We start from the raw sequence: 12,002 nt of genomic DNA, 5'->3' as shown, positions 1-12,002 counted from the left end.
CATGGGGATTCACTAATTATTCTACTTTTGTATCCACTTGAAATTTTCTGTAATAAATTTTTAAATTCATAATTTAAAATAATCTTGTATGCCAGGCCATTCTGAATTTTACAATCTAACACTTAAAGTAGGGATATACAAAGTTTATGTAGCTGGCAAGGAGGATACATATTTTGAGGTCCTACTTCCTTCGACTCTACTGGCCTTCATATAATTTTAAGGGTTTTTTCCTCAGAAACTTTCAATGTAGCTTTATTTAGTTTTCCATGATGAAGTGTTCCTCCTTATTTTTGTGATTATTAAGTAAACTAACTCACAGTCAGTCTTTGCTGGTGAACTCCTAGAGAAAAGGGGTCTCCTCTTATTTTTGTATCCTCCATAATTTATTTATAATATAGCTACCTGTTGAATGAAGTGTTACATAAGAAGTTAATTTGAGTATCTGTAAAGTATTAGGTGAAACTGACAGAAATTCAAATGCATAGGATGGGGAATCCAGAAGAACTAACCTTGAGACCCTGATAGGGGCAATTAGAGAAATGAAATTTTTCTAGGCTACATTGTTGGAAGGCATGGAAAACAGCTGAGAGAGAAATTTAAGTCATAGTGTTTTGAGAGTCATTATAATGCAGAAAGTGGAGGAATAATTTCATGTTTTCCTCTGATTTTCTACAGCAATTGTCTTTGCAATTCCTCAATCTGCCTTCTCACTCCCAGTCCTCTCACTGAGTCTCCTGCCTGACTGTGATGGGGTATCCACTGGTATGAACTTTATGGACTCCCTTCTAAAACACTGTTCTCGTCAACTCCCTCTTTTGCTGAAGATTTCTGGTGACTTTGTATCAGCTACAAGAGTTTTCTACCCGAAATTTATGCCTCTTCTTCATCTGGCCCAGAGATACTCAACTGTTCTTACCACCCACTGCTCTCCAAGATGAATCCTCTGCTCAGTGACGTTATTCCCCTAACCATTCCCAGTGGGGACACCTGCTTTTGTTCATACTATTTCTGTCACCAGAACTGCCCTTCTCTACCCTTTCTGTCCATTCTGATACTAGATAGTCTTCAATAGCCAACGTAAGCTCTCCTTTTCCAGGTCTTTCCTGTCTCCCATCTTATGAGCTCCTACAGTTATTCTGCATGTAGTATTTATCTTGGTGCTATACCAAAAGCTTCCTTTTACTGTGATGTAGCTTTTCTTGTGTTTCTCTCCAAATCGATACATCTAATCAGCAACCATTTGCTGTATATCTATCATGTGCCAGGTAATAGTGAGTATTGTGGGTATATAAGTATGAATGAAATACTCTCTTGGTCCTTGATTCAGTTAAGAAGATAAAATACAAAGTATATTAACTTTAAAGTGAAAATATGTGCTTTAAAAACAGTTCCAGGTAACAACAGAAGAGACTTCATAAAGCAGTGTGTGACTAGCTGCCCAATAGTGTAAAAAATGCCTTGTTCTGCCCCTACGCTGTAGTCAGTCATACCAGAGGCATGAGCCAGGTCTGCTTTGGTCAAAATACTCAATGGCTTCTGTGGAGTTGAAGCAGGTCAACTGCAAGGGGGAAAACTATTATTAGTTATTTTGATGAGCAATTTCCAATAGTGTACTATTGATGTGGATGGTATACATATCTATCTAGCATATAGCAGTCATGGACTATTAAAGCAAGAGCTCTGACTCACTTGAGCTGGAGATAAGAGGCAGCCACCTGCTATAATTGCCTGTGTTACCCTTCTCTCTTTCTAATATTTCTTCTCATTCTTGATTTCTTTGTTGTAGTCTGCCTCTTCTCCTTCCTCTTTCCCTCCCCCACCTCCTACAATGTAAACTCTACAAGAGCAGAGACGTACTAAATCTTTTTCATGTCTGTCCTACGTGTCTAGAGCACCTGGTTTACACTTGAGACATGCCTGAGGATGGAATGAAACTGCCCACCTGTTTAAATGAAGGCTAGAGTCACAAACCAGAGATTGCTCTTTTCATGTACCCAGTGGGGCGAGGTCTGCTCACCAACCAGGAATGATCTCTCTAGACATTATTGGCAGAGAGCGTTTCCACCACAAAGGAGGAATCTCTTAATCAGGAACAGAAAGGGGCATAGAGATGCAGTGTTGGACTACTCCATCTGGGGACTAGGAGACGTACAAGTCCTGGGTTCAGAGGTTGGACCTTCAATTTATTTTACATTACCATTCCTGCTTGTGTCCTGACCTTCTCCTTTCTTGGAACATATTAGAAGAGAGGCCTTTGGAAATGTAGAAATGGAAAGTTTTGTTTAGTTCTGTTTAATGTCATATGAGGTATTAGAAACAAACAAGATGGAAAATATGTGAAATTCTGAGTATTCTGCATATTTGGTACTTCAATATGGAGTCTGAACTTTTTAATCATAAAATGATGAAAGAAATTGTGATTTTAAAAACAATACAATATGTGAAGAAAGAGGACAGCTCAATGAAGCAAAGCTGTCCCTAAAGTAATCACAGCTTATAGTTATGGCATTAGAGTTTATAAACCTCTTTCACATTATCCTACTCTTTCTACAAACCTAAACCCTACCTACTCAGCATTTGATTCATGGACACTTTGTCGAGGGCCAGGCACTTCTCAGGTACTTGGAACTCTGAGGAACTCACAATCAATCACCTTACGGTGAAAAGAGTAAACACCGCAAGGAGAGGGCATTATGGGGGCATACCCAAGGTACACTTGTCCAGATCAGTAGGAGTAAAGAAGGCTTGTGAGAGGAGAACAAGTTGCTGAACCATAGATGAATAGGAGTTAGCTGCTGAAGAAAACAAAACCAACTGGGTCCAATGGCAAGGAAATGGGAGAGCACAGGTATACCAGGAACTTCGGGGAATGAGATTTGTACAGGAGATTAACAGAAACGGGTGGGGAGCCATGACACCAGACATGGCTGGTGTGGTGGCCGCACACCAGAGAGTGGAACAAGAAACACCTTGAATTCCATGCTAGGTAAAGATTATACTCTGAAGACAACGGGGAGATGTTGAAAGATTTTAAGCAAGAAGCAGAGACAAACAGATATTGCAGCTTTTCTTAGTTGCTTACCAGAGGAAATCCTCATCTTCTTTCTAAGGAATCCCAATTTTTCTTGTATATCAGGAGGCCACATTTTCAGTGGTGACTGGGCCCCACTCTAGGCCCAGAAAGTAAAATTTGATCAAAATAAACCAGTGTTGGTAATTCCACTCCATCGCCTCTGCCTAATTTAGCCACAGGCATGTTTTACAATTTTGGCCAATGAGACTACGGAAAAAATCTGCTTTGCGGCTTCTGGGTGAGATTGCCTCACGATTAAAAAGAGATATCCATTATGGACATTCTCTCTTCCACTGTTGCACAGCGTGTGAGAATTTGTTGCTTAGAGCAACTGCAGCTATCTTGGGAACATGGGGTGGGGGGGGACTAGTCTGAAGACAAAAGTCAACATGCTGAGGAAGGCAAAATTGAAAGATGTAAAGAACCAAGGTCCTTGATGTGGTAGTGGACTAAATCAAGTGTTGTATAACCACTCATTCCCGAGCTCTTTTTAAGTGAATTTAAAATTCTCTTTTCTTCTGTTTTATTTTTCAAGGAAAAGCAACCCAACTAATAGATTGATTTTCAATTTAGAATGTTCATTTTGGAAGCAGTGAGACAATTAGATGGAAGGGGTCTAAGAACGCAGGCTGGGGTGTTAGTAGGAAGCTGCCATAGGAAACTCAGTGAATACTGATGAGACAGGTCTGTGTGGTGGAGAGAAGTGAACAGGTTTAAGAAACAAATGAAATTCAGAGTAAGTGGGACTTGGAGACCATTCTGTTGTATGTAATGGATGATGACTCTGTGGTTTCTGGATGGTAGTGCCAGTCAGTGAGATAGGGGACAGAGGAGGAGGAGTACATATTGTGGCTTGGTGGTTACCATACTTGTTTTGCATATAAGATAACCAAGTCTCACTCAATAGAATGTATAGTTTGTGAGAGCACAGATCTTATCTATCTTCTTTACTACTGATTCCCTAGTGCCATACAGTAGATAACTAGTAAGAATGCTTAATAATAAATGAGTACAGACATACAGATGGCCAACGGATACAAAAAGATGCTCAGCATCACTAATCATCAGGGAAAAGCACATCAAAACCACAATGAGACATCACCTTACACCTTTCAGAATGGCTAGTATTAAAAGGACAAGAAATAACAAGTGTTGAGGAGGATATGGGGGAAAAAGTGTGGATGAGGATGTGCACTTTTGGTGAGAATGTAGATTGGTGCAACCACTGTGGAAAACAGTACGGAGTTTTCTCAAAAAAGTAAAAATAGAAATACCACATGATCCAGTAACTCTGTTTCTGGGTGTTTACCCAAAGAAAACTAAAACATGAATTCAAAAAGATATATGTACCCTTATGTTTATTGCAGCATTATATATAATAGTCAAGATATGGATGCAACCTAAGTGCCCATCAATAGATGAATGGAATAGGAAGATGTGATATATGTACGTGTGTACGTGTATATATGTATATGTGTATGTGTATATGTGTATATATATGTGTGTATATATGTATGTGTGTGTATATATATGTGTATATATATGTGTATATACATGAATGTAATATTATCCAGCCACAAAAAAGAATGAGATATTGCCATTCATAACAACATGTATGAACCTAGAGGGTATTATGCTAAATGAAATAAATCAGATAAAGAAAGACAAATATCATATGGTTTCATTTATATGTGAAATCTAGAAAACAAAGCAAATGAAGAAACAAAGCAGAAACAGACCTATAAATACAGAGAACAAATGTAGTTGCCAGAGGGAAGGGCGCTGGAGGGATGAGCAAAATGAGTGAAGGGGAGTGGGAGGAACAGGCTTCCAGTTATGGAATGAGTAAATCATGGAGATGAAAGGCAAAGCATAGGAAATATAGTCAATGGTATTATAATAGGATTGTACGGTGACAGATTGTGGTGGTAGCTACATTGTGGTGAGTACAGCATAACATATAGACTTGTTAAATCACTATGTTGTGCACCTAAAACCAATGCAACATGTGTCAGCTATACTTCAATTTAAAAAATATAAAAAAAATGAGCGTGGCTGAGAAAAATGACATCATTTGCCTAAGACAGCCCATGCAGTTAGACACTATAAAGCCAGAAAACACACTCTAATTCTTTCCAGCACACTGTCTACCACATGCCAACAATATTAGAAAAAGGTTGACTCAGAGTTTGAAGCAGAGGAAACTCTTATTGGTAGGTATGGAATAGGGTAGGCTCACTCCCTCAGGTCACATTAAGAGAGTATCTAATTTTTTCATTAATGTATATTTCATAGAAGAGTTTCTAAAGAAAGAAGATGTCTGAGAAGGATGCATGCAAGGACATTTGGAAAATGTGGATTATATCTCATTACTGACATATTCCGAATGAAATAGACTCCTCTTGTTCTAACCTGGAGCTTGTAATTAGAGAATCAGGTAAAAAAAAATTAAGATGGGAAGTCTCTCTGCTCTCTAGAGTTTTTGAATAGAGACTAACCAAAATCTCTCTTAGACCACTCTAAGCCATGCTCTTGTGTTGTGTTTGAAAGAGTCAGAGAACTATTTACCATTAATGTATGATAATCATTAAAGACTAGAAGATATTATTCAGCATTTCCTTTCAGTCTTTATTCCTTTAAGGGAAATAATCCTAACTGTTGTAGCCTCCCTAATTTATGCCAATCTTCTACTATTTTTTCTACCTTTATATCTCTTTTCTCAGCATCCTTCATTTTCTCCACAGTCTTAAGATGAGGGACCCGAAGCGTGTTGAGAAAATAATTGTTTCTGTGGTTTTGTTTTCTCCTCTCATGTCAGATTTACAAGAGTTTAAATGTTTCCCAAAATTAAGCTAAGAACTACAGAAGAAGAAAAGTAGAAACCATTGACTTTAACTTCAAAGAATTGATCACTGGGTACTCCTAGTAATCCAAGAACAATATTAGTGTGTAATTCAAATGCCAGATTGTGGGACACAAAAGTATTTTGGAAATTTAGAAAAGCAATAGAGTGCCATGGGCTGTTGCGGAAGGATTCATTGATACTGATGAAAACAGAGTGAACCTTAAAGAGCATCTAGGATTTGGAAGGGAAGAATAGGAAGGAGTACAGAAGGAAGTAGCAATGGGAGTAGGTTGGAGTGTAAAAATATCTAGAATAGTCAGTTTATGTGGAAAACACATCTAAGATACTTTAAAAAAACAAACTTCCTCCCTCCAAAGCCTTATCTTTATGTTGATAGTTATTATGTCCATTATGGATATCATATAGATGGATGAAGGACAGCATCTCTCTTCTCCAAAGATGAACCTTTCTTTCATCAATCAATTTACTTGGCTTCTATAATTAATGAAAATCATGTTGAATTTTAATTCTATCTGTGTTCTTAATTAGTATTTCACTATTGAGTACACAAGGAACATGAAAAAAAATGGGGCCCGCCATCAGACTACAGAAATTTGATAGGCATAGGACATGGTAGGGGCTCAATAAATACTTATTGAGTCAGTGGAGCAAAGAAAAGAAAAAGAGAAAGAAGAAAGATGGTGTTTGGGACATTATTTCTCATTAATTTTTCAAAAGTTAGGTGAGCAGTTATTTAAATCATAATTAATATTTCAAATACCATCTTTAGGTTTAAGTTACTGTAACTTGCCAGGTTTTCATGAATAGAGGGTATACATACAGCTGGCATATTTTTATTTCTTTTTCTGATTAACTATGGTTCTTCATCTTTTTCTAAAATTCCAGAATTTTCAGTAGGTAAAAAGAGACACAATATAAGCAGTTCCATCATTTCTTCCAGAAATAGACCAAATTTGAAATATCAAAAGATAGCTTAATGGTAATAGGGGAAGACAGAAATAATTTGGTTCCATCTTACAGTATTCTGAAGGAAATTAAAAAGAATTCCAGGAAACATTAGCTGCAGTCTAAATGAACCACTGACGTTTTATAAGCCTTCCTGATCCACCGAGGTAGAGAGGGGAGTGGAAAAAAGAATGTTAGAAGAAATAAGTAGTTATTTACAATAACAAACTCCTTTCCCCAGGGGTAAAATTTTCTAGAGCAGGAATGAACTGAAATCCTTTGCATAAGTAAGAGCTGAGTAAGACAAACATTTCAGACACTGCCATAGATTTGGAAGGCCATCTCAGCATTCCAGACTCCCCTGTGTTGCTGCACATTGTGGGAAAAGGGCCACCAGCCTTGAAAACAAAGTGGCCTGGTCTCAGGATAACTTTTGCCCTTAAGAGCAGGATAGCCTTGGCTAAGTTATTTAGTCCCTCTGAATCTGATTCTTTAATTGCAAAATAGGGATGACTGTATGGTTCCCCTTAGCATGGTTGTATGGATAAAAAAGAGTGTCTACAAAAGCCTCATAGAGTGCCTGATCAGTAACAAGAGCTCAAGAAATTGTAACTTGCATTAATTCTCAAGAAACCATAATGGAGCTCAAATTCCCCACTCCACTCCATTAGTTGGTGATCAAATCTGACCTCACGTTGGCAAGAGGAAAAGGCCTCCTTACCTTTGTGAAGACAATCAAACCAACCTGTTAATTGCAAACAGAACCATTCTTATGAACATCTACATGGAGGGAATAAAGCTAGAGCAAATTCTCAATTACCCAGTGCAACGAAAGCAAGCGACCCTGGGAGCAGAGATTTTACAAGTTTCTTTGTTCTACTTCTGGTTTTGGTTTCAGCTCCTCCCCGGCCCTCCACACACCCCCGGTCTCCACTTCAATTCACCCACAGTCTGTCAGTCTTTTCCTCACATTTACCACCCCACAAACTTACTCAGGCTTTCTCAATTTTTGAGAACATCCCTATGAAAAAAGTTAAGCCTTGGGAAAAATCTAAAATTCAAACAAATTATTCCATATAGCTTAAAAGGGCAAATTGCCTTCCCTTAGACCTTGATCATAATTAGAACTGACAGAAATGTGAGGAGTCTCAGATCTGTCCAGATGATGCACAGCCCCATCAATGCAAATGATATTTCAAAATATGGTTAAAATGTACACATGCCATGAAACAGAATCTAGGTCCTCGTATTAGAATAAAGGAAAGCTCCTTCTATTTTTAGTTATGAAAGATTATTATAAACCTTCAAACTTAAAATATGCTTTAAAAATATACAATATCTTAAGGATAAGCTTTTTAAAAATCTTAAATCCATGCAGCATGCTATTGGTGAAATCTATTTTGCACCTATGAATGCTCTGTAGCAACAGAAATAGTTCTGGAAACAGTAACGTTAAAACTACTGAATGGCATAATACAAACAGATCCTTTAACAATGTTTTTTTTTTTTAAACAATTTTTTTTAACGTTTATTATTTTTGAGACAGGGAGAGACAGCATGAACGGGGGAGGGTCAGAGAGAGGGAGACACAGAATCTGAAACAGGCTCCAGGCTCTGAGCTGTCAGCACAGAGCCCGATGCGGGGCTTGAACTCACAGACCGCGAGATCATGACCTGAGCTGAAGTCGGCCACTTAACCGACTGAGCCACCCAGGCGCCCCTTTAACAATGTTTTTGATTATGGATATAAGGAGGGAACAACTTCAGTTCATCTCATCAATAACCTTTTCCCATGGCCAGTCTAGGGCAAATTTGAGAAGTAGTATACGAAGACTGTTTCACGTTCTAGTTCTGTGACCTCTTGAGGCCAACTCCTATTCTGTAAGTTTATCCTTCCCCAGGACTTGTCTTAAAAATATCAACCTGATAAATCACTGATCATGTGAGATTAGTTTATGTCCAAGAGTTTTCATTAAGAAAAAAAGATGAGTAGGAAGTACCCTACCCTCAAAAAATAAAGCTCTACTGGTAAAATTTCAGATTCCATGGTATTTGGGTAGGGAATTATTTGGGTCAGCAAAGATTTCCTATCACAGAGCTAGAATTAGAAGCATATTAGTAGTAATAATTGCTTTGTACTCGATTTCTCAAATTTTGGTCATGAGATCACCATTTAGATACCTGTTTTAAAAAATAACCAAAAAAAAAAAAAAAAAAACATATTTGTAGGTGCTATCCAGGAATCAGTAAAGCAGAATTTCTGGGAGTGAGGAACTTATAATTTAGAAAAAAAATACAAATGAGTATTATTATTCCAAGTCTGGAAGTCATCAGATTATGGACAAAGCTTAGAGTTTCCGTGTATTAACTGGCCTATCAGTATCCTCTGTGGCATGTTTGAATAGCAATTTTATTTTAAATCAGTAGCAGAACCTAAGGAACACCAACTTCATCGTTTGGTCTTACCAGGCACTCCAGCTTGGATCCAGAAGTTAATGTCTGTCCCTTCTCCAGCCCTAAAGACCTGTGTGATGTTGACAGGCTGCAGCAGGCTCATGACCTCCTCCACGATGGTCTTGGCCTTTTCGCTCCCAGTGAATTGCAGCCCAGAGGGTAAGAAGGTTCCCAGATCAGACTCCATCACCAGGCTGTAGTTGGAAATATTTGCCTAAACAGAAGAGAAAAGTGTTTGATTCGTTATCTGTTGCCTCTGTGCTTTCTCCTTGGGAACTATCAAACAATAATAATCAAATGCTTTATCTCCTCGGCAGTTCTTACCAAAACACACGCTTCTCTGCCTGACCTCGGGTCTGGTCTGCATGTTAGTTAAGTGCTCTGAGATGTACAATTACTCATCTTGGGATTTGCCAAACACAAGTTGACTTGGAAGGATTAAAAAATATAATGAAAGGAAATATAAGGCTTAATATTGAAGGTACTCAATTGTTTCTGCTAGCAATAATAGTCTTTCCACCAATTTTCTTAAATGCCTAGTGTGTACCAGGATACGATTCCTCCTACATGGTAGGTACCTCCAGATAGTGTGAGTCATGCTCAGACGAAAGAAGGTATGCCCTGCGGACCTATTTCTCCGTTTTTCTTTCCTCTAAATGAGTATTTGATCTTATTTTAATTGTGAGTTCTGCTGAAGCTTAAAGGCATCAAACCGACAGGTCTGTCTTGGATTTCTGATGTTGTTGTTCCATTTGTTGAATCCCCAGAGAGGGAGCTAATAGGACAACACATGAAGCACTGCTCTCTCTGGTGTACAACCAGAGCACTTGAAACCCTGGCAACTGTGTCAGGCCACTAGTTTGTAAGCTCTTTCCAAATAAAGTCTGCTAAGAAAGCCCACAGTGGTTTCGTGTAGGCTGTATTGTCACTGCAAGGGCTTAGAATATAAGACGCTGCTGCCAGGTTGCACAACTAAATTGCCACACAGCCCTAAGACTCACAAGTTTAAGGACCTAAAAACTAGCCTGACCTTCTGTTTCTCAGGAGCCATTCACTTCTCCAAGACTGGTCTACTACCAACAACTACCTGGTTGAGTTATTCCCACGCTATCCTTGGATGGCACCGCTAACCATTCCTTAATACTCACCCAGTAAAAGTCAATTAATAACATTTGCACAGGGCTTCCAGAGAGGTTTCACATTTGCAATCTCCTTTTATCTGCTCCTATAACCCATAAAGTAGACAAAGCAGCTTTATAAGGTTGATGCTGTTTTACAGAAAAGGAAATGAGGATTATAGAGGTCAAGTGATTTGCTCAACGTCACACAGTTGCAAATGGTAGAGCTGAGTCTGGAATCCTACACTTCCCAGGACTCCACACTGCCATCACTAGCATAGGATGGAGTGATAAGTAAGGCTTGTTCTGAATTAGAATGATTTCTCACTTACATAACAGTCTGAGGGCTGCATGTTTTTTTTTTCTAGAACAGATTCCTTTTTACGATGATCTCCTAACTTGCCATGGAAGTGTACTATTGTTACAAGGGCAAGAACAGGAATGGTGGATTCTAAAGGAGGGTCTTGCAGGCAATTATAGGACTGAATGGGGTGGCCCGTGGGATTAGCAACATGCTTTGTTGCTAATGATTGATAAAGTTAACAAAGCAGAAGTCTTCTCACGTTTCCACTCTCGTTTCTAGGAGGTTTCTGTCTTCATGGTGATTTTCAGAGAAGGACCTGAGGCACTTATAATCAAATGTGTCATCTCAGCTTTCAGCTGTGGCTACTGCACAACAGCAGCATCATTAGAGTTAATAATATGCACAATATTTGCATTAATGTCTCACATTCAGGGCTTGTTTAGCTAGCACACTGATGCTAGGTCAGCAAGTTGACATGTTATTTGGCAGTCCTAACCTTCTCCCCTCATATGTCCTGCTACTTCTTACCCCAAACTCTACCCTCTGTAAAAAAGAGAATAGAAACATCACAATAATCTGTAAATGAAAACATAATCGGATAATCTTATATGTGAGGGTTCCCACACTACAGGCAGATCCCATCCTTCCAACAAGAAAATTAGACAGAGTGCTCCTAGTGTCGCACTATTTAGGTTAAAGTGGGGCTAGGCAGCAGTTTGGCTGTGAGACCCAACACTATGGAGCAGCCTGGTGAGGCGACACAGCCCTGGACCCACACTATTCTATTCCATGCTGGACTACCAAGGGGGTCACTGGCTTTTTCTCTCTGTCCCCAAGTCTTGTCATCTTGGCTTCTGGCTTCTCCATCGGTAGGGTGGGAGAAATGCTCTTTTTCAAAGCTTGAATAATGAGCCAGTGCACGTGGAGCTTTGAGCACCTTCAAAGGTAAGACCTTCGTGGATCACAGTGAGAGTGGCTGCGTGAGTTGAACTTGCCAGAGCTCTTCACAAAATGTGCATTAAGAACTTCTTGGCCCTCTGATTCGGCTGCAAATGAACAGACGTCCTAGGGACAGGGACTCCACAGTTTGTGAATGCCCCTGTACAATGTCACAGGATGTTGCTAGGAACATAAAGAAATAATGTATATAATGAAGTTTTTAACGGTATGTGAGGCAGCCAGCTTAGCAGAGAGATAAAAGAGTATGGGCTTTGGAATTACTCAGACTGGGTTCAATTCTCA

At 39.0% G+C, this 12,002-nt stretch overlaps 1 protein-coding gene across 7 annotated transcripts in view; it reads right to left on the bottom strand.

Moving 5' to 3' along the window:
* CPQ (carboxypeptidase Q) overlaps positions 1-12,002 on the bottom strand; it is a 548,491-nt gene that overhangs the window by 162,353 nt on the left and 374,136 nt on the right. For all 7 annotated transcript variants that reach the window (XM_060610970.3, XM_078441665.2, XM_060610974.3 and 4 more), the window contains exon 7: positions 9,351-9,552. In XM_060610970.3, coding sequence (XP_060466953.2) covers positions 9,351-9,552 — 202 coding nt within the window. The remainder of the gene's footprint in view (positions 1-9,350; positions 9,553-12,002) is intronic.

Source organism: Panthera onca, chromosome F2 (assembly GCF_046562875.1).
Source record: "Panthera onca isolate mPanOnc1 chromosome F2, mPanOnc1 haplotype 2, whole genome shotgun sequence".
In the NCBI taxonomy this organism is placed as follows: domain Eukaryota; kingdom Metazoa; phylum Chordata; class Mammalia; order Carnivora; family Felidae; genus Panthera; species Panthera onca.
This window is presented reverse-complemented; position numbering and strand designations above follow the sequence as displayed.